The 23,605-nt window shown below is 38.2% G+C and overlaps 3 protein-coding genes and 1 long non-coding RNA gene across 5 annotated transcripts; all 4 read right to left on the reverse strand.

Moving 5' to 3' along the window:
• Positions 1–4,196: 4,196 nt before the first annotated feature.
• Positions 4,197–6,398, reverse strand: LOC133740910 (uncharacterized). The gene is made up of 6 exons (XM_062168850.1): positions 6,240–6,398; positions 6,009–6,166; positions 5,819–5,891; positions 5,538–5,732; positions 5,342–5,435; positions 4,197–5,211 (listed from the first exon to the last, which is right to left on the reverse strand). Exons 1-6 carry the CDS (start codon positions 6,348–6,350, stop codon positions 4,523–4,525), a joined length of 1,320 nt encoding a protein of 439 aa, XP_062024834.1. The 5' UTR covers positions 6,351–6,398; the 3' UTR covers positions 4,197–4,522.
• A 1,280-nt stretch (positions 6,399–7,678) lies between these two features.
• On the reverse strand, positions 7,679–10,502 carry LOC133741327 (uncharacterized). Its single transcript, XR_009861808.1, has 4 exons — positions 9,818–10,502; positions 9,411–9,734; positions 8,633–8,707; positions 7,679–7,717 (listed from the first exon to the last, which is right to left on the reverse strand). It is a non-coding gene; the product is annotated as an uncharacterized LOC133741327 (long non-coding RNA).
• Positions 10,503–11,863: 1,361 nt separating this feature from the next.
• LOC133735662 (calmodulin-like protein 7) lies at positions 11,864–12,657 on the reverse strand. The gene has a single exon (XM_062163059.1). The coding sequence runs from the start codon at positions 12,631–12,633 to the stop codon at positions 12,073–12,075; it is 561 nt and encodes a 186-aa protein (XP_062019043.1). The 5' UTR covers positions 12,634–12,657; the 3' UTR covers positions 11,864–12,072.
• A 1,182-nt stretch (positions 12,658–13,839) lies between these two features.
• LOC133736459 (uncharacterized) lies at positions 13,840–22,346 on the reverse strand. 2 transcript variants are annotated; one of them, XM_062163949.1, is made up of 19 exons: positions 22,116–22,346; positions 21,294–21,424; positions 20,970–21,206; positions 20,527–20,613; positions 20,320–20,409; positions 20,098–20,224; positions 19,366–19,466; positions 18,402–18,570; positions 18,141–18,262; positions 17,570–17,698; positions 17,360–17,458; positions 17,219–17,276; positions 17,062–17,137; positions 16,846–16,975; positions 16,209–16,366; positions 15,470–15,542; positions 15,192–15,386; positions 14,988–15,081; positions 13,840–14,806 (listed from the first exon to the last, which is right to left on the reverse strand). In XM_062163949.1, the coding sequence occupies exons 2-19, from the start codon at positions 21,366–21,368 to the stop codon at positions 13,944–13,946; spliced, it is 2,883 nt and encodes a 960-aa protein (XP_062019933.1). In that variant the 5' UTR covers positions 21,369–21,424; positions 22,116–22,346; the 3' UTR covers positions 13,840–13,943. The 2 variants fall into 2 exon arrangements, with proteins under 2 accessions (XP_062019933.1, XP_062019934.1); XM_062163950.1 differs by lacking the exons at positions 21,294–21,424; positions 22,116–22,346 and having other exon boundaries at positions 20,320–20,440; positions 20,970–21,175.
• Positions 22,347–23,605: the final 1,259 nt, after the last annotated feature.

The raw sequence follows: 23,605 nt of genomic DNA on the forward strand, positions 1-23,605 counted from the left end.
CATGCCAAACCGTTGTAGTACCTTCTTCAAATATTGTTTTTGTGACAAACAAACCTTGCCTTTCGATCTATCTCTTTCAATTTCCATGCCCAAAATCTTCTTAGCTTCTCCCAAGTCCTTCATTTCAAATTCACCACTCAACTGTGATTTTAATTTTTCAATTTCCACTTTGCTCTTAGATGCAATTAGCATATCATCAACATATAAGAGCAAATAAATGAAGGTCCCATCATGTAGCTTGCGAAAGTAAACACATGGATCATAGAGACTCCTAGTGTACTTCTGACCAAACATAAATTTATCAAACCGCTTGTACCACTGTCTTGGAGACTGTTTCAAACCATACAATGATTTATGCAGTTTGCAAACCAATTTTTCCTTACCAGCAACTTTGAAACCATCTGGTTGAGTCATATAGATCTCTTCTTTCAATTCACCATGTAAAAATGCAGTTTTGACATCAAGTTGTGCTAACTCAAGATCAAACTGTGCAACCAAGGCTAAAAGAATACGAATAGAAGAATGCTTCACAACAGGAGAGAATACCTCATTGTAGTCTATTCCTTCTTTTTGTGCATAGCCTTTAGCTACCAATCTAGCCTTGTACCGAGATCCTTCCTTTTTAGCAAATACCCATTTGCAGCCAATTGCTCTCTTCCCATGTGGTAACTGAACCAACTCCCAAGTCTTGTTCTTGTGAAGAGACTTCATCTCTTCATCCATTGCTTTTTCCCACTCTACACTATCCGCATGTATCACAGCTTCTTCATAGGTAGAAGGAATTTCTTCTTCAGTAATTGGAAGTGCATAAGTTACCATATCATTTAGCCAAGCTGGCTTTGGAGCATTTCTTTTTCCTTTTCTAAGTGCAATAGGTCCATGTTGCTGTGGAGACTCTTGAGCTTGAGCCTCTACTTCAATACTTGAATCTTCATTTGTTGAATCATCTGGCTCAACTGTAGGACTACCTGGATCAATTGGAGTTTCATCAACTTTTTCTTTAAACTCCACCTGCTTCAAACTCTCTATGGTCATCTCCTGTTTTTGAGAATCAGTCTGTTCACTCTGATTAACCATAACAGCCTCATCGAATGTCACATCTCTGCTTACAATAACTTTCCTCACATCTGGACACCAAAGCCTAAATCCCTTCACACCATCATTAAATCCCAAGAAAATAGCCTTCTTGGCTCTCGGATCAAGCTTGCTTTCCCTGACATGAAAATAAGCAGGACAACCAAAAATATGTAAGTAATGATAATCAGTAGCAGGTTTTCCAGACCATACCTCCATGGGCGTTTTACCCTCATTTGCAGCAGTAGGCAACCTGTTGATGAGATGGCCTGCATATGTAACTGCCTCAGCCCAAAACTCTTTGCCTAATCCAGCATTAGACAACATACATCGAACTTTCTCCAGTAAAGTACGATTCATGCGCTCTGCAACCCCATTCTGTTGTGGTGTCTCTCTAACTGTGAAGTGTCTCACAATGCCCTCATCTTGACATAACTTCAAAAATGGATCAGACTTGTATTCACCACCATTATCTGATCTGAGCCTCTTAATTTTTCGACCGGTCTGAGTCTCAATCATCTTCTTCCACTTCACAAATATATCTAAGACTTCATCTTTATGCTTCATGGTGTACACCCATACTCTTCTAGAGAAGTCATCAACAAAAGAGACAAAGTAGTGTTTACCTCCCAAAGATGCAGTTTTGGTAGGTCCCCACACATCTGTGTGAACATAGTCTAGAGCACCTTTAGTCTGATGAATTGCAGTACCAAACTTCACTCTAGTCTGCTTTCCCAATACACAATGTTCACAAAATTCCAATTTGCAAGTCTTTGCACCCTTCAACAAACCTTGCTTCACTAATCCCTGCATTGCTTTCTCACCAGCATGTCCAAGACGCATATGCCACAATCTGGTAGTATCTGCATCATCTGTAGTCTCAGAAATTGCTGTTTCACTTGTCACTGTACTCCCTTGTAGAAAATACAAGTTTCTATCTCTAGTACCTCTCATCATCACAAGTGAACCTGACACAACTCTGGCAACTCCATTCTTCAATGTAACTGTAAGACCCTTTGATTCTAAAGTTCCCAAAGAGATAAGATTTTTCTTCAAGTTCGGAACATACCGAACATCTGTCAATTCTCTAACAACCCCATCATGCATTTTGAGACGAATTGTACCAATCCCTCTAGTTCTGCAAGGACTATCATCTCCCATCAAAACTACTCCACCATTTAGTTCTCTTAAAGTAGAGAACCATTCCTTGTTAGGACACATGTGGTGTGTACAACCCGAATCCAAAATCCATTTCTCAGAATAATCAAGTGCAGATGAGCTTGCCAAAGCAAAATCAATCTCATCCCCTTTAACATCATCAAAGGTAGATGAACAACTCAATGCAAAACCAAACTCTTCATCATCTTCAGATTTTGCAACATTCACTTCAGAACCCTTCTTGTCTCTAGTCTTCAACTTGGGACAATCTTTCTTCCAATGCCCCTTTTGGCGACAAAAGGCACACTCATCTTTTGCAGGAAATTTGCCTCTTGACTTGGAACGAGAATTACCTCTTTTTCCACCAAACTTTCTATCTCCAGATCTTCCTCTTACTACAAGTGCTTCACCTGTCACTTTCTGCAATTGCTTCTCCTTCTTTCGACACTCATTATTTATCAATGAATTACACACATCATCAAATTTCACAAATTCTTTTCCATGCAACAAAGTTGTAATCAAATGCTCATACTCGTCAGAGAGAGAATTAAGCAAACACAAAGCCTTATCCTCATCACTAATTTGCACATCTAAATTAGCCAAATCTGCAAGTATCTTATTGAAATCACTGATGTGTTCAGACATAGAAATACCTTGCCGATAATTGAATCGGAAAAGCCGCCTCTTCAAGTGAAACAGGTTTTCAGCACTCTTGGTCATGTATTGGTCTTCCAATTTCTTCCACAGCTCTTTTGCCGAAGTTTCCTTCATGATAAAGAACTTCATATCCTTTGCAAGACACAATCTAATAGAACCACAAGCCCACTTATTAATCTGCTTCCACTCCTTCTCACTCATATCTTCTGGTTTGTCTTCAAGAGCTATATCCAATTCTTGTTGACACAAGACATCCATCATCTCACACTGCCACATGCCAAAATTGTTTGTTCCATCGAACTTCTCAACTTCAAATTTGGCATTGCCAATTGATGGCCTAGTAGTCGACGATGAACCCGAACTCGAATTTTTCGTCATTGAATCCAATCAATACTCAACTCCCAAATTCAGAACCGGAGCTCTGATACCAGTTTGTTGTGCGGAAGCGTAACAAACAAGGTATTGATATGAATTCAACAGTAACAAACAAAGCAAAAACAACTAATAAACAAACCACAAAGAACACCAAGATTTATAGTGGTTCACTCAATCAGTGTGATTGAGCTACATCCACTTTCGGAGCCGGCAAGATATTCCACTATGATCAATTTGGAGAAACATACAATTAGAGTTTATGAACAACTCTCTCTACCCAAATCTCCTATACACCCAAACCTATTAACTCTCTCTTTAGCCAAATAGAGAAGAAGAAGAATTCGTACTTCTCATATACAATACTTAACAACACCAACAACTAAGCTTAAGAAGCTTCAACTATGGAATTGCTAAGTCTCCAAAGAAAGAGGAAAAACTCTCAGAGTATTCAAGGATGACTTTCAATTTATATTTCTCCCTTCTCACTTTCTACTTCTTTCAGCTGCTATGTCTTCAAGTGAAGACAACATCAACATCCTTCTCATGTAGTTTTCTTCTTCCTTTAGCTTCTAATATGTTGGCTCAGTCTGGTCAGTGGTCACACATGAGCAGATGTTAAGAAATACAAAACCCCATAAGCCTTTGGTGACAATTCGTTCTAAATTTGACACTCCGACTCTACTATGGTACCAAATTGGGAGATGTACATGTTAGATCCAACGGCCACAAGTGTTCCAGGTCTTCCCTAAAAGTTTAGCATTTTAGTGAAGAAAAGGCTGCTTTCTAATATGTTACCACTTATACACTCCATTAAGTCAACAGGATTCTTGCAATCCTGCTAAACCCTCATAGTCTTTCTCCTTCCTTTTAGTTTCTGTATAATAATTGAGCTTTCAAAGAGCAAGATCATGCTGTGCCAACTGTTCTATGCAACAAGGATATGGGTTTTTTTTATTATATGAAGAAAGAGAGATCACATGATTGAAAGCACAGAGAGAAACCGTGTCTGTAGTTGAAAACTTCAGATTGATCCTCATTTTATATCTATGGTTGTCACCTCCATTGTTGGCAAAGCAGAGACATTTCCAGGGTTGCACGGGCACCCAACTTAATGTCAAAGCTTTTATATTCATGCATCTCTGATCCCAACTATGATTATACTGTATAAAAGTAAAATCACTACCACTATATAAATTCATCTGGTGTAAAACAAAACAATCAGTACATATATTTGGAATCAGAAGGCTTTTTACTGCCTTCAATTAACTAAAACTTTTGCATCACTGTCTTCAAAACCTGAATATTCCTCTGGCACTGGGATATTCAACTCTGAACAAACCAACTGTATTATTCTTGCAGTCTCAGCACCATATGACATTTTATTCAAAGTTACAGCAACAGCAAACTTGTTTTCTATGTCACAAAAGCCAGTAGATCCACCCATTCCTGAGTGGCCAAAGCCGATAAGTGACCTGTCCTTCGAGTGGTGGCACCTCTTAAACCCGAGTCCAAATATCCCATCCTGCTTAACCAAACTAGCATATTCCCCCACCCCCAAAAAAGCATCATGAATTTTTGGGTTGCTGAATAGCTTATCTATTTTAGGACCGGATGATGAGTTTTCAGCAGCAGTAGAGTGGGGAATGTGAGGATGGCTACCGAGAGGTGGTGTCGAAGAGGAGGAGGAATGAGGTGGTGGAATAGCACCTCCATCGACTAGGGATGCATAGTAACGCGCTATTGCACGTGCCGAGCAATGTGCATTGGCTGCTGGGATGATGGCGCGGCGGATGTTGAGCATGTTGAATAGAGCAGGCACCATGGTAGCAGCTTGTTGAATGCTGTCTGGCTTGAGGCTGGAGGGCAAATCCAAACGGCTGCCAACCTCTGAAAGCTTCTTCGGATCATCTCCATAGGGTGCAAGGCTTGCAAGCCGAGCTTCCACACCTAAGACAAGAAAATAAACAAATTGAAAACAAGTAAATATCAGTAAGTGTGACAGCAGAGTGATGCATACATATTCCTTGCATTGTAACTCAAAGAAGCACTTGAAAACATAGTACACTTGCTGACTTGCCTGCAGGGATTCCAATATATAACTCGCCTTCAATTTGTAGGGGGTGAATGAATGCTTCTTCAAGAATCTCCTGGAATTTCTTCCCTGATGCATGCTGTTCCATCCGGAAGTACGAACATGAACATTCACAATGGCACAAATAGATGATTCCCACACCATATAAAGAAAAACTTTTCTGAAACTGGTTAGGCATTACCTCAATGATTCCGCCACAGATATAACCATAAGATATATAGTGGTATGTCTGCTCCTTGCCAGGCTCACTCTCAGGTACCGACATGGCCGTGCTTTTTAAACACTCTTCCCAGTTAGACATGAGAAAAGGGTTTCCTAACACAATGTCTGCCAAGGCATTGTGCAGTCCAGATGTATGGTTAAGCGCATGATGGACCTAACAAAAAGAAAACATGTAATCACAGAAAAATGCAATATATACAGAATCCTTAGCTATAGTGGATACTGGATTAAGTATCTAACCTTTATGAGATCTTTTCCATGTGATCCAAATTCTGACCATATATTTGCAACACTATCCTCGAGCTTCAATTTTCTGAAATGCAGAACTATGTATTAGAACATTTATCTTGTTCATCAACATCAAAACCCATCTAAGATAGAGTAGGATTTATAACTTAAGAATATTGCAGAAGCTTACTAATATACACACCCGGCGTCAATCAACCAATGTAACATTCCAGCTGTTATTCCCTTTGTTACCGAAAAAACTGGAAAAAGGCTGTCAGGCTGAACCGGCCGGTCACTATCTTTTTCGAGCAATCCACCAGCAGTGTCAATAATAACCTTTCCATCTTTGTAAGCGCATACCTGGATACAAGATCATGAAGACCTGATCAAGGTTTTAATCTCAAACAATCAACTCTATCAATCAATCAATTACCTGAACTCCAAGTAATTTGTTGTCATTTCCCAGCTGAACTAGGAGTGGCCTGAGCTTGGCCTCTACATCAGAGAGGGGAGGTGTATCATAGATCCAGTGATCATTAGCCATCGGTCTCCTATTCTATTAGGTTTTTCTGCAAAACTCACATTCATTGTGGAAGGAACCACTTATAGGGCTTCTTGCTAAATTAAGCATCAATATTCCTATGGACAAGGACTGATCGAAAATTGAAATAGCCAAACCTAGAAGGAGTCACATCATGAGAATCCCCATTAGTCGCACTGTTTTATGCCAGGGGGCAGTGGCAATCTAGATCTTATTTTTGACGGTCAAAAAATTTACATCTCATACCAGGGGAAAAAAGTTTATTAGATCATAATTGACCTCCTCAGATTATATAAACTTACAAAGGATTCATGACCAAATATTAAAAATAAATAAAAAATTTGTAATAAATTTTTTTTCTTCTATTTTCTCAATTGCATTAATTGATAAAAAAAATAGTACAATTACAAAGCAATAATAAGATGTACAGAGGAACAAATCCCACTCCGCAAATATAAAACTAGAAGATAATCGGTAGCCCTAATTCTTCAAATGGGTTTCTAGCTCCAATTTTTTTTATTTGAGGGCACTCCATTGCTCATTATTTCCAATCGGCTTCCTTCAAGGATGAACACATTTTGTCCTCTCACGAGTTTTTGGTGGTTTGATAGTCAATGTCAAATCCTCATCAATCACTTTCTTGGAGAGAGCTTTCCATTCTTGGTTTTATATTGAAAACTGGCCTCCGCAATATTGTTAGATTTCTTCTTGTTGGTTCTTGTTGTGAAAATTAACGAGCAATCGTCGGAGAGTGGCTTCAGACTTCCATTTTCTTCAAGCTGACCGCCACATTTCTTTTTCATGACTTCATCTTGTGGTAGGGGTAGAACTAAACCCTTGACAAACATTGTGAAGTAGAACGGATGGCAGTCAACTTTTTTGAAGAACAGTTCGATCGTGCAAAAGGAGGAAAACCCAAGTTACTATTGCAACTTTGGCATTCGGTGTTCGATTCGATCGTGCCATAGCTTTCCGGAAAGGGAATCGCGCCAAGAACAAAACTCGTCGCTATGCCACGACGTGTGGGCTTTTTCGGGCTTTCGGGGTCGTTTAGGGCCTCAAAACTGCAATTTACTGTTTTCTATAATTTTCGGTTTCCTAGTTTGTTTTGGATTTGTTTTATTTTTACCCGTGGGGTGTCACGCCCCGAATTTTGAATAATAAATTCAAATCCGAAACATGAATAATTACAATTACAAAATCCAAATCTCGAAACTTCGAGTTCATTATTACAATTCACTCTCACAAGCAATATTGTAAAGCTCAAATGAGCATAACACACCTCACAACGTACAATTGCTGTAAAACTCTAACAATTGCTCTAACCGCACGATCACCGTCCTGGTTCTCCTGTCCTGTAGGATTACCCGCTACACAATTTGAATAGTGTACCGGGAGTTGCAACAACACAAAACCCGGTAAGCTTTTTACAGCCAGTATGAGTAAACAAGAAAGAATTGTTGATTTATTTCTTTACAATTAATATAACTCAACACAATCACCATAAAAGGAAGGATACTCTTGAGGCTCTCTTTTAAGAACTCATTCTTAAAAGACTCAAGTATCCTCAACACTTCTCACATAAGACCCCTCACAGTCTCAAGTAACCTCAACATCACTCATACATGACCACTCACAGTCTCAAGTAACCTCAACATTTCCCTCACAACACCACTCAACAATTGGCAGACAGACTAGAGCTCTAACTGATCGTTTCCACCTACCCGGCGCGAGAGCGTGGTTCACGATTTAATACTATTCAGTTCCACCTACCCGGCGCGAGAGCGTGGGTCGCTGATAGTATGCCATGGTCACCCCGTGACCTATTGATCTCCACAGATCATAACAATTTATTGTTCCTCAACAATAAAACTCAACATCTCTCTCACTATATTGTTTCTCAACAATAAACTCAATACCCCTCACAATATATTGTTTCTCAACAATAAACTCAATACCTCTCACAATATATTGTTTCTCAACAATAAACTCAACACAACTCCAACAGTACATATTATTTCACGTAAATAATATATATACATAGACATTCGCACAGGAATGTCTATTAATACCAACTATAGTTCACACGCATTAAAGCAATAAATTCATTTTATACTTAAATTCATTTTCTTACCTGTGAGCCGCAGCCCTATGAACCGTAGTTGATCAAGTTCATATTATTTCAAAACAAATCTTTATTTCATAAACAATTTCCACACAATTACGACAAAAAAATCAATTAATTATATTCGGTTCGTAATATGAACCATGTGAGGTTTACTCACCTCTAATCCCGCTGCGTCTTCTCAACAGCTCAGAATACGATCCACAATCGTCCACCAACTTAAACCGTCAATCACCTAGTCAGATACGATCTTAACTTAGAAATCATTCATAAACCACATATATACGGAAATCCAACGGTCGGATTCTAGTTTAATAATGATCCAACGGTCAGATCAAAATTATATGATGATCCAACGGTCAGATCCTCACGGATCGCCCTTAGGATCATCCTCCAAAATTATCACGAAGATCCAACGGTCAGATCTTCTTGAATCGTCCTTACTAACATCTTCACAAAATTATACGAAAATCCGACGGTTAGATTCTCACGAATCGCCTTCCGAATCACTATTTCACAATTATACGAAGATCCAACGGTCGGATCTTCGCCCATGACCACACAAAGCCACTGGGACAGTCATAAGATCAACATAACAAAACTACAAGTCCATCGGACGGTCCGATCTTCACAGATCACAAATCGAACGATCGAAATCGATCGAAATCGTAAAATTCATAACTTAATCATACGATATCCAAAAATTGCGTATAATATATCGAAATGATCGTATTGAAATATAGAATCTGAAAATGTACAGAAACCATATTTTTGATCCCCGGAGGTGGCCGGAAAGGGCCGCCGGAGTTAGTGGCAGAGCCGCCGCCGACCACCACAAATGGTGTCGGGGCCGGGCTGCTCTTCTTCCTCTCATCATGCTTAACAACTTTCATAACTAGCACGAAGTCTGAAAATGACCGGAAGGGGTCGAAAATTACCTTGAACAGTATGAAGGTGGCCGGAATTTTCCAGAAACCGGCGAGAAACTGCAGAAAACGGCGAGCTCCAATTCGACGTAAAAACGTCAATTTAAGGCTTCGATTCCTTCTGAAGAGTTGTTAAGAAACTCAAGAAGAACTCACTGGTTCAAGAATCACAGAAAAATATGGTCTGTAGCTCGAGATATACCGATCGAAAGCTTCGGTGGTCGGAAAAATTCCAGAATTTTGCAGAATCAGGCAAGGCTCGATTTCGACGTCAAAGCTTCAATTTCAGGCCGCGATGCCTTCTAGAGAGTTGTTAATAACATCAAGGGGAACCCACTGGAAAAAGAATCAATCAAAACGATGCACTACAGCTCGAGATATACCGATCGAAAGATTTTCGTTTCGGATTGAAAACTTACCGAGCTCCGACGAACGTGAAACCGGTCACTCTAGGTGCAATCCTCCTAGTATGATGATCAGCAGGTTGAGGGGAGTTCATGAAGCCAAGGATCGGAAGTTTTGGTGGCCGGAGCTAGGAGAAAACCGGCGTTGACCAAAATCGAGCTTAAATCGGACCGGGCTTGTCGCCGCCGCTACAGGCCGCGCCGCCGTGAAAGGCTGCCACAGACAGGTGCGCAAGGACCATACGAAGCCAATGGAAGAAGTTTGGTGAGGATCGGTGGCCGGAGGAGGAAGAAATCGTCGATCGAAGTTTTGGAGGCGATTTCCGGCGGGGAACTAAAATCGCAGCAGATTTTCCAATTTTGGAAAAATCTGTTTTTATTTTTGGAAATTTCCAAAAATGGAAGCTTTATACTAAATTGGAAACTTTTTCAAAAAATCATAACTAATTCATACGAACTCCGATTTTTGCGTTCCACATATGCACGCGATCGTATCGACGAGCTCTACAACTTTCATGAAGAAAGTTTTCCCAAATTTTGAACGTATAAAAAGTCAACTTTCGCGAGCCCCTAAATAACGTTCGTTTTTTCGAAAATTAATCGTTCGAACTAATTCCACAACTTCTCCGAGCCTCGTACTCGCTCCCACTATCGTGAAATCATTTCTAAAAATCCACGGAATTTAATTTGGATTTTTCGGGGTATTACATGGGGTTTAGGCTAGGGTTTCATTAATTGTTAGTCGCCCTAAGGTTTCTTTTCTCATATATATGCAACCTTAAACGGCTGCAGAACCTATCTTTTATCATATTATCAATCAAATTGAGATTTATCTCTCCATAACCTTTGTTTTAGGTTTATTGCTTGTAAACCTATTTCCGACTGCGTCACATTGTTACACACAAACTAAACATAAGGACTGGAATTTGATCTTGAGAATTATTAAGCAGACTTATGAACACAAAAGTAATCAATTTGTGGAAAACTCAAATGGTCTTGTTCACCTTATGTAGAGTTGGTTTTCCCAGTCGCATTTGGAAAATAATGCTCCATAGTTTGAATTAGGTTATTCTTATTCCTAGTTTGAGGAGGAACATATCTTATAGGTCCGGTTCTTATTCCAATCGGGATTACTGGCCTACCAAGCAATGTGATTAATGGGCAATATTTTATATTCGTCTTCTATGTTTTATACTTTCACTCTCTACAAGTCAACAAGATTGCCAGCAAAGCGCTCGATCAAAATTACTACATATATAAGGCACTTCTAGTGAAGGATGCCTTTAAATTTATATATATATATATATATATATATATATATATATAGTTTCTTCATAATAATTCAGCAAGCTAGATCATGCTCCACTATACGTGCCACAATAAGTAAATGGGTTTAATTTCTTCAATATTTGAAGATCAAGTTCACATGAAGCTACTGTAGCTACACACAGAAAGGAACAGCGTTTATTGTAGTTAAAAATTCAGACAAATCCAGGCTTGTGCGGGAATTAAGCTGTATATCTTATATAGTTATATCTTTATTGGCCTAATATAGCATTATGTTTAAACTAGTTCTAAATATCTGAGTTTCTGTACATATAGCCAGCCATGCATACAGAACACACACACACACATATTGATTATGAATAGTTTAGCAAGAGAACAGAAAATAAAGAAGTTTGATCAGTACAATATATTATGAACCCATGGAATTTACATTTAGCCCAACATATTGTTGATAATAAATGATGCAGAGAGGATGGCGGCTCAATTTGAACAACAGTTAGACCGTGCTAAAGGAGGAAAACGAAAAGTGACTAGTAGACAGGAAATGGCAGTTCGGTGTCTGATTGGGACGCACCTTACCTTTCCGGAAAGGGAATCGCGCCAGAAACAAGACTCATAGCGTTGCTATGAGCTGTAGCATTTTTCGGGCTTTCGGGATCGTTTAGGGCCTCAAAACGGCATTTTTCTATTTTACCCGTTTTTGGTTTTCTTAGTTATTTTTGGATTGTTTTCGTTTTTATCCATGGGCCTTAGGGTTTCGTTGCTAGTCGCCCTAGGATACTTTTCTCTTATTTATGCAGCCGCAAGCGGCTGCAGAACGCATCTTTCAACTTTTAATCAATATAATAGAGATTTTCTCTTTTATCTCTGGTGGACTCCAGATTCTTTTGCTTAGGTTTATTGCTGGTAAACCTAGTTATCAATCCGACTGCGTCAATAAAAGAATAAACATTTCAGTAAAAATTGATTCAATGACATTTATTTTATCCCATCATTAATTCAAACTCACTAAAATCAACCTTCCCATCCAAATTCAAATCCACAACCTTCACCATCTTCTCAATCTGAGCCATATCCCACCCATTATCCAACCCTAAACATTCCAACACCCTCTTTAACTCCACAGCTTCTATAAACCCATCTCCATCCTCATCGAAAATCTTGAACGCTTCGAGCAGCATCTCATTTCTCTTAGAACCATCATCATTCCCCAACTCACCAAGAACCTCTTCCACTGGCACTTCATCATGATCATTATCCCCCGGCAAGTCGAACTTTGACTTGTCTTCATCTTCCTCATCGTAACATATCAACCCAAGATTCTCCACCACTCTCTTTGCCTTCTCCTTCTTTATTCTTCCATTGGTTTCCATCCCAAACACAGTGATGAGTGCCCTTGCCATAGACTCGTCAACATTGATTGCATTTTGTGGCTTGCAATCTTCATCAATTCGGGCTTCTCTGCTTGAGCACCTTGAGACTCCATGAAAGGCATGAACCAAGTCACCAATCAACCTAGAACACACTCCAGTGATCCCCATCATTTTCAAGTGTTGCAATATGGAGAGAAAAACAATTGATATGTAGATATGATTTCCTTGAGAGCTACTGTGGTCACTGTTTTTATAATGGTAGCCATGAGGAAACGCCCTTGAATGTAGTAAAAACTACTTGAATGCCATTCCAACAATAATTTATGGTAATAATTGGTTGAATAATCTTTAAGATTCTTAGGAAGCTGGCAATTGCTATTGAATGTGACACTGATGCAATGCACATCTTATTTTCAAAATATTGGTCGGTTGTATCCCCAGCATGCACTAGAAAATTATATAAAAAATAAAAAAAATACTGGTCATAAGGATCAAGCGCATATTAATTTGTATTTCAGATTTGGAAGCAGCACAGGAACTTCTCCTCTCCCAGACATTGGAGATTTGATTTAAGATCTTGATTAAAAAATAAAAATAGCAAGTTCTTTGTATTTTCTAGTCGATCTAGTTACACATATCAAGCATCTCAGTAATTGCTAGCTCTCTGTTATCTCTTTGCAGTACATCTATCGTGAAAGAAACTTTTTAGCTGATAAATTTACCGACCTCGGGCACAAATATAGCCAACCCTGTATACAGTTTGATAGCTTTCCAAATGATACGTACTTATCGAGCCCTTCATGTGTTTCGATGCTTCTATGTTCACAATTTAATTTACTTTCATTCGTTCAAAAAAAAAAAAAAAAATCTTACTTGCTTAGAAGAAGATTGACAACACTGTTCGAGTCATTTTATTTTCCATAATAATGGCAAGTTCGTTGTTAATATTTAAGCTGAATGTGAGTGGAAGACTATTTATATGTTAATGAAGCTCCAAGAGATCAAATTAGCCAATTAGGGTATCATTATTGCTGATCAATTTTCTCCCACTAGTTATTTCTGGCCAGATCCTCCAACTAGTTTTTTAAGTGCACATGAAAGTGCAGAAACCGCGTTTTTCAGACTAGTTATATATTCATACTTGGCCAAACATTAATTATTCACTTATCTAATTGCCAATTAGATTTAAACTAATTAGTGTTCCTTGTCTAATCGTCTGCGTGTACTCCCATCATCTCACGTGGGATCTACTATACTAATTTTTAACTTCAACTATGTACTTTCCAATTTCCATTGTAAATTATACAAAAGGATCCACCAAGAAAAAGAATACACATTATATTCACCTTCAGGCTTTAGCATATAAACTTTGCACTGTAAGTTAAAATCACTGTAATTCATATAAATTCATTCATCTGTTGTAAAGTACAACAATTTGTTTTACAGCTTATAATGACAATGAACAGTAAAAGAGGCCAGCCTTAGTTTATCAAAGGTCTTCCAGAATCCAACTGTCCCTCAGGGGGAATCTCTGCAAATCTCAAATAATCCTGTGGCACCGGGATGTTTAACTCCGAACAAACAAAATGGATGATTTTTCCAGTCTCGGCACCAAATGACATTTTATTCAAGGTTACAGAAATAGCAAACCTATTTTTGATATCACAGAAGCCAGTTGATCCACCCATGCCCGAGTGCCCAAAGCCAATAAGGGACCCGTCCTTCGAGTGGTATCTCTTGAACCCAAGTCCGAATGTACCATCTGGCTTGGCCAAATTTGCATATTCGCCAGCACCCATGAAAGCATCATGGATTCTGGGGTTGCTGAATATCTTATTGACACTACCTTCTTGAGGAATGGAACCGGGGTCAGTTGCATTACTAATGTCACTACTGTTGCTATTGTTTCTACTGGGGCTACCAATATCGGGATCGCTAGTAGGGGCCTGCTCATATTTCTTAGTCCTGAACTTGAAAGCAGCAGCTAATTTCTTGCTTCTGTTACCTCGCTTTTTGGATGACGATTCAACAGGAAATTTGGGCATGTGAGGGTGGCTACCCAGAGCTGGTTTAGAGGAAGAGGGATGAGGTGGTGGAACAACACCACCATCAACTAAGGCTGCATAATAACGTGCAAGAGCACGGGCTGAGCAATGTCCGTTAGCTGCCGGAATGATGCTGCGACGAATGTTCAGCATGTTAAATAGAGGAGGCACCATGCTCACAATTTGCACAAGGTTGTCCCCCTGAAAAGTGGAAGGTAGATCTTTACGACCGCTTATCCCTGAGACCTTCTTCAGATTGTCTACATCAGCGGTTAGGGTTGCCAGTCGAGATTCCACACCTAGAAGAGGAGCAAGGAAGCATTGTGATGACAGAAACGAAAACCCAGATAAATAATAAATAGCTGATATTGATAGAATACAACAGAAAGTAAACTGTACATAACTAAAGCAAAGAAGTGTGATAGCAGATCATGCATACATATTCCTTCCATTCAATGAAGCAAAACATAGTACACTTGCCTGGAGGGATTCCAATATATAACTCCCCTTCAATTTGTAGGGGGTGTATGAATGCTTCTTCCAGAATCTCCTTAAATTTTTTCCCTGATGCATGCTGTACCATCCAAATATAAATTATTAGAATTCACGTCATACATTCCACCACAAATAAAGAGTTTGAATTGGAAAAAAAAAACAATCTGAAACATTAACAGGGTACTGTACCTCAATGATTCCACCACATATCCACCCAAAAGATAGATAGTGATACAACTGCTCCTGGCCAGGTTCAGTCTCAGGTACTGACATGGAAATGCGATTTAAACACTCCTCCCAGTCAGACATAAGTAAAGGGTTTTCTTTATTAATATCTGCCAAGGCATTGTGCAATCCAGATGTATGGTTAAGCACATGATGGACCTAAAACGCAAAGAGCAAATTAATCACAGCAATACAAAACAAAATTTTATAGCTTTAGCGGAGCTGGATCACAAATTATTAACCTTTATGAGATCCTTTCTGTTTGATCCAAATTCTGGCCATATACTTGCAACACTTTCCTCAAGCTTCAATTTTCTGAAAGACAGAATAACGAGAAACATATACCCTGATTATCAGCATTAATCAACTACTGATAATATCAAAATGTGTACGTTCATATGATGACAACACTAACTATAACTTTCTGCGGAACAATGTAGAACTTATAACTTAAATGGAGAAAGATACCATCATCATGCATTGATACAGCTCTTCATGATATTATATCAAATGAATGAACTCAAACGATACTATAACCATTTTACTCAAACTACTCCCACCCACACACCATCAGCTTCATTCTTTTAACGGATCACATCATGAAAGTTTTTACTATAATGGACTCCCCTGCTGTGTAGAATGAAGTAGCCAATTTAGACCACCTCAGACAATGAAAGTTCTAGCAATCAGGCCAGACGATACTAATATAATTGAAAGATATTCTGAAACACGTGCAACATTTCCAAGTGAATGGATTCCCCTGCTGTATAATGAAGTGGCCAATTTAGACCACCTCAGAATGAAAGTTTTAGCAATCAGGCCAGATGATACTAATATAATTGAAAGATATTCTGAAACCCGTGCAACATTTTCAAGTGACTAAGGGACTGATTTTGTACAACCAAAAGAACAGTACCCCAGAAAGCTTTTGGGTGACAGCATATCAAAAGATTCGACAAATGGAAACACACTAATACGCACCCGTTGTCAACCAGCCAATGTAACATTCCAGCTGTTATACCCTTTGTCACAGAAAAAACTGGAAAAAGGCTGTCAGGCTGAACTGGGCGAGGATCATATCTACCTAGCACTCCAGCTGCAGTGTCAATAATAACCTCTCCATCTTTGTAGGCACATACCTTCAATACAAAATCATGAAAATTTGGGAAAAAAATCATCATGTTTAAAAGAACAGAGTAAAAAGAAAAAAAAGTAAATCAATTTACCTTAACCACAAGATATCAGACAACATTCATTCCAGAGAATTCGTATGCATTAACTCATACATAATTTTCAATTGTAAAATATACTTATATACTACACAGCCAGAATGGTAACTTCATGTTGTGTTAGTTATACCATCCCATTAAAATCTTTGTCATCTTACAGCTCTGGTTTGAGAATTCACAATAAGTAATTTCATTTATAATTACACTAGTTTTTGATTGTACCAAATAGGAAAACAACATTATAATGAAACTGAGAGTTGGAATGTCAGAATATAAGATAACACAAGAAGATAAGTACGATATCAAACTTCATTATAAATTAAAAAAACAAAATTACTATAGATCTCCACGGTGTCATATCAAGTTACCGACAAATAAATTGTGCACACCTGAACTCCAAGAATTTTATTATCATTCCCCAGCTCAAGTAGGAGTCGCCTCAGCTTCGCCTCCACATCAGAGAGGGCAGGTGTGTCATAGATCCACTGATCATTTACCATTGGTCCCCTATTAATGCTTCTGAAAATTTCAAAATCGGCTCCATCAGAATTGAAGAAAATATGACAATGTTAAACTAACATAAATCATATTCAGGATAAACTCACCCCTGTAAAACGGATTCAGCAAATGGTCTCATGATATCTAGATATACAATGCGGACGTTCATTACGGAAGAAAGCCCTAAATCCAAGTCAAATAAACAGTAAATTATATGTTATAGTTATTTAACACACATCACCAGAGAACGGTTTAAAGACATACCTCTAAGAAGATTGAGGACTCGCGCAAAAATCACAATATCACCAGGAAATGCATCAACCTATAAAAGTGGATTCTACTAGATTCAGCAAGGATTCGAGAGATATATAGCAGAGCAACACGATGGATATGAGGAGAACTTACAGGATTAAAGCGTTTAACCTCTTTTCGGTTAAGTTGCATCTTGTCCTGTATGACCTTCATGTTTTTTTCTCTTTGATCCACCAGAGCTTTCATCGTTTCCTTATGAATCATAAGTAAATAATTAAAACTGAATGAGATAGGGGTTACAAAGTTAGAGAAATGGAAGCAATCTAACAAGTAGTAGTTGCAATCAAGTCATTGCATACTTACAAGAGACTCATTTGGTGGTGTTGTACTACGGAAGAATACAGTTGTTATCTCCATTGCCTGCTCTGGTATATCTAGGCGCAACTTAAGTCCCATTTCTGCAAAAGCCGACAATAGAGCAACATGGTCCCCCTGTTACAAAGAAACATTGCAATTTATCTTATTACTCCAAAGGAATTATTTTTAATCATTCAAAAGGAAATGCAAAAGAAATTATTAAAAAATAATTGGAAGGAAGGTATAAGAATATATTATTATTCATCATTGAATCTTGTGAGAGAATGTAGACTGTTCCCCATTTATATTTAGACTTACAGTGCCCTAAATTTGTATGAAAAATCTAATCCTAGGCATCTAACTCTAAGTAATAGATGAGAGAGTAAAATATCCTGAAGTAAGGACCATAATATAAGTAGGATTACAACATTACTGATTGTTGTCTCATTCAAAGGATAGAAAACTCTCATGATATACCAAGGTTTAATACTTTTTAGTCATGGAAATATCCAAAAAAAGAAACTATTAGCATTAAACCAACAAGTAACATGATCAAAAACTACTTTTTTGCACAAACCTCAGCAGAAGCCAAGAACATCTTCGCTAATGCTTGTTTTACAGAGCTTGATAATTTCTTAGTAAGTCCAAAGTCCAGCAAAATTGGATGATGTGGAGGTTCCTTGCTCACAAGAAAATTTCCTGCGAATAGGATTATAGGAACTCATAGAGCAGTGAACCAAGCAGAAAATAATATTGAACTTGTTCACTAATGAATTGACTTGTTCTAATCAAAATACCAAGAGGAAAAAGTAATACATGGAGGGGAGAAGAGGGATACCAGGATGAGGGTCACCATTGAAAAATCCATCAACATATATTTGGTGGGCATATGCACGTGTGATTTCTTCAACAACCTTTTGTTTGTTGACACCAAATGCTTCAAATGATTCTATGTCATTTAAGCGAATGCCATCCATAAACTCCGAAATGAGGACTTTTTCTGTTGACTGCCAACAAATGAAGCAGGATGCAGATTAATATACATGAAAAGGGAAAGACACTTTTCAATTTTGAAATGAGTCAGATAAACCACCAGTTAAAATCAGGCAATCTAATTAAGGCAACACTCCTCTAGACCTTGTTCTTCGGTTTTTGTTGAGAATATATACATCCCACATGGGAAAAATGGGACCTTGCCTATGGGTTTATAAGGGTTTGGGCCACTCCATCCATTGCCAATTGGTTTTGGATGTGAACCCCAGATTACTTTATCACGGTATCAAAGCGGGTTACCCACGTGTGCATGCCTAACGGCCACATGGGCTCCACGTCACCCAAAGTTGTCCACGTGTATGGCTTGAAAATTCGCCACACGTGCGGGGGCGTGTTGAGAATATATACATCCCACATGGGAAAAATGGGGTTTATAAGGGTTTGGGCCACTCCATCCATTGCCAATTGGTTTTGGATGTGAACCTCAGATTACTTTATCAGTTTTTAGTAGCAAAGCTCTCTGTTCTACTATACATTATCTCAGATTTATCGGATTCACCTATACATATTTTCCTTTAAAGAAACAAACTTTTATTGGAAGAGAGGAAGAGAAAGAAGAACCAAAAGCCTTGATTACTTGAAAAAGAGTTACAACAACAAGGGGGAAAAAAAACTACAGAGAAGTAAGACACTGATTATATGTCATGAGCAAAACATAAACAATCTCTAATTCCTTTGTCCTAGAATTGTTGACACTTTTCTTAGTAAAATACAACCCTGCAATACTAGGAGAACGGATCAAATAGTACCTGAATAACTTCTGGTATCAAAACATCCACTTTATTGGCACTTGGGTTATCATCATGTTTGGTTCTGCAGCCAAGATTTTTAGACACTGTTCGAGTATTCTCTACAGAAGCAAAGAAGCCATAAGCAATAGTCAATTTTGAAGAAGTACCATATGCATATATAATACAAACTTGTCATCAAGGCTGCCAATGCTGAAAGGATACATATACGAATTCAGCAGTAAGAAAAAGCCAAAAAGTATGGCGGACAGGTAAATTCATAACGAACAGTAAACTGGTCAGTTTGGAAAATGGGATCCATGCATTGTCAACACCCTCATGAGTCATGACTAAGGAAATCACTGAAAGAAAAAAAAGCCAAACAGATTACACAAGATTGCACGAGTGAATGCACCTTCCCCCAACAGAGTTCATCATGGATCACAGTGATTTACAGATAATGACTACGGGCCGATTGTAATACGCGGTTGCTTTATTTTTGGCTATAAGATAATAGAAATACAGATACAAATTTATGCGCACCCACTAAAACTCCACTTCTTCCTACAATTACTCCGCTTTGCTCTTCATCATACATGCTTTGAGGGGAAGAAAAATAAAGTGGAGTGGGTTTCTAATCTTTAATAAAAGTTTTGTTTCTTATAAAAGAAAAAAAAAATGGTTGCATGCATGTCAAATGTCAAGCACAAGAAGCTATGTGCCTATGACTAATTATGAAAAATTTGGTCGCACCAGCTTCATGATTGAAGTCGAGTTCATTCGGACATTCTTTGCACCATTCATCTATCATAGGATTAAAATTATACTGAGGCTCTGCCCATGCTATCCAGTCAACAATTGACTTTGCGTTTTTCAAGTCCTACAAAAAAAAGAAGTCCAACAATAGAATATTAATACTGTGTGCCCCTCTTAATATATGTCAACCCCAACTTTCAAATACAAAGTATGAAAAACCTCCAATATGATTGTCTTAATGCCCTCATGCTGAACTTTAACAACTACTTCCTGCCCATCAAGCAGGGTTGCGCGATGGACTTGTGCTATCTGCATATAGTGAGTGCAGAACCAATAAGATCTGTTCCAATATCATAAGAGTGTTTAAGAATGACCCTGAGCTAAGTGCCAACAATTGTTAACTCTACAAGAGTGAGAAAATCTTACTGATGCAGTTGCCAAAGGGACTTTGACAAAATCTGAGAACAACTCGTCCATTGATTTCCCCAACTCTTTCTGTATAGTTCGAGAAACCTGTGCAAACAAATATTCCAGTTTAGCCATAACTACCAGATGATAAAACAAAATAAAACTGAAAGGGAAGGTGTCTGATGAGTGGTTAAAAAGGTAAACGCCATGCTAAGGAATGCAGATATTTCTGTATGCACACAGGAGATGGAGATATTAGCATATCAGAAGACAACCAGGATCCCTATAAATTCATGTGTCCCATTAACCAATAAGAAGCGGTGTAAATTGACATAACAGTATAAAAGAATACAAGACGCTACATGAATAACATCAAGCAAGCAGATATATGATTTCTAGAGCATCCAAGTCACATTTCTACAGTTTTTGATATGATAAGTTTTAAAACATAAAGAAATAACCTCTTGCAAAGGACGAGGGGGAAGAGAGTCCTGTAATTGCTTGAGAAGAGATGTATATGCTTCAGGAAGAACATCTGCCCGTGTAGACAGATACTGCCCAAGTTTCACCCACAAACCTTCCAACTCTACTATCAACCTGAGAACTCGTTTAGCATTCCGCTCATGAGCACTTTCCCATAAAGCCTCACTTTTAGATTTGCAGCGTTTGCTAATCCATTTGTCTCTTTGCTGCAAAGCCTTCAGTAATGTAGAAATGAAAAGGTAAGATGGTCTTCTACATATAAATTGCCTACCAATAAGTGAAGGGCAATAAATGAATTTTACCTTGTAATCGAGGTATATAAGAAAGGCCACTGTGCATACTTTCATACGCCTTCTGTAAATGTTTCCCCATCCCATCGGAGGAGGCTACCGTGCAAATAGACCCAAGACAGTTTAAATTCACAACCCTTTGCCTGGAAAAGATGAACAAACGAATTAAATAAACCCTTTGCCTGGCAGTGTAGCATTATTCCTTAAATAATTAGTGGGTTATTTCCGTTAACATAATGCTAAAACCTTCTCCATATGTGAAACTCATACTCCCAGTGAATTAGAGGAATTTTCCACAACCTTGTCAACAGCGGAATGATGCATGCTGGTCAATTAGTGCAATATTTACTCGCTACAATCAACCCTCATAATGTTTAGCCACTTGACTCTCTTTTCAGGCCATAATATTGAGCGCAAACCCACCGATATCAACCCTTACAAGTGTTACTACCCATGATCAGAGTGCCAATTCAAGTTCAATAACTTAAACCAGCACACCCTAGTAGCCATACCAGTAATCACTGACCAGTTCGGCTACCTTTACTTCTTGCAATTCACAATGCAATGAATTCAAAAACACTCAAATTCACTGATACAGCTCTAAATAAACTCAATAATCCACCTTTACTCCTACTCCTACCGAAATGAGAAGCATAACAACTAAACAATCATTTCAAATTGCAATTCTCTGTTTACACGCTCAATAAACTTGGCATCTCCAAATTGACATGAAATTCATCATTCACGCAACCAAAAAAAGAAGAGAAAATTACGAGTCAAAATCAATAGCAGAATTGAGAAATTCACAGAGACGAAATTCGATAAATTCCTTACCTGAAGACCCGAAATGAGTTGTTATGATGGGCAAGAGAAACAGAGACGGTGCACTGAGAGTTACATAAAACCTTCGGGAAGAAGAAGAAGAAGAAGAAGAAGAAGAAGTAGAGAGTGAATTGTATCGTTTGCCTTTCTATTGTCGTTTTCTTTACGCGACTGGCGACTCCCATCTTTAGCTTTTCTTTTCGCTTGTCGTTGGCCGTCCCTACCGAACCTGCCTGTGAATTGTGAAATTGAAGTCGTACAACTTGACGACGTAAATTGACCAATCAAGCAAAATGAACCGCCTGCATTTTAAGTTCGAATTATTACGTGTCGCGTTAATTTCATATTTAAACGAGGATCCACACTGTGAGGCGTGGCGCAAAGCTAACCGCCGGCCTTAATTCGGAAGGGTCAGTGTTGAATTTCGAAGGTCGTTTGGGATTTAAAGGCTTTAAAGCTAATAATATAATTATTTCAAGGCCTACCATAAAAAACGACATGAGATTCTCTTGAGGAACAAGTTCTTTACTTTAGGCACACCAAGTTGGACTAGAATAAATGTCCTCGTGGAAATGGTCATCGAACAAAAAATTACCAAGGAAATTTCCAAGCATATGTTGTGACGTATGCTCATACGATATAGCAATTTCTCTGGGGTGTCTGCTGCATTCACTCATTTGATCAATGGCAAGGTTTGTGTAATGGACTATACATGTAGATCTATGGTATGTTCAAGTGAAAAGTGCTTTAAAAAGTAAGCATTGTCTAATAAAATACTTAAAATATAGTTGACTAGTCATAAGAACATCATAAGTGAAAATTTGATGAACCATTATATTCTTTTCTTTTTTTTTTTACATATGAGTGATGAAGCTCTTTGTAAGGCAACAAGCATTGTGTAGGGATCTAGTTGTTTTTGTTTTTATTTTTATTTTTTCTGACTAAGAATAAAATACCAGTACAGAGCATAACTTAATTATTACATGTAAGTACAAGTTTTGATTAAATTGGTGTGTTGGCATTCCATACAAAACGGGAAAATATCTCTGAGGTTTAACTTTCTTTATTTAAAGATATTTTTCTGTTTATAAAATTGTGTATTTGATTCCCTAGGATTTTTAGGATTTTATGGATATCTTGGAATAAAAGCTCTTTCCCAATAGAAGTCTAATTAGGGTTGTTTCTGGTTTGTTTGAGTGGTGGCCGCTGGTTGAATATATATTGCAGAAATATGCACGGCAAAAAGGGGTGAAAAAAAAACGCAAGAATAAGTGTAGGTGTCTTGCATGGTTTTTGAGTTTGTGTCTTCACAAAGAGTCAAAACACTTGATCCATGTATAAGTGTTTGTGATCATAGTTTCATATGCATAATACTCTCTCAAGATCAGTAGGGAGACTGTGAAGAAAGAAGAACAAGATTTGAAGATTGTTCAAGTGAAGGAGTTCAAGAACGAAGACAAACTTTGTATTGGATTTTGTGTGAATCTTATAGCCGAGCTAGT

Source organism: Rosa rugosa, chromosome 3 (assembly GCF_958449725.1).
Source record: "Rosa rugosa chromosome 3, drRosRugo1.1, whole genome shotgun sequence".
Classification (NCBI taxonomy): Eukaryota; Viridiplantae; Streptophyta; class Magnoliopsida; order Rosales; family Rosaceae; genus Rosa; species Rosa rugosa.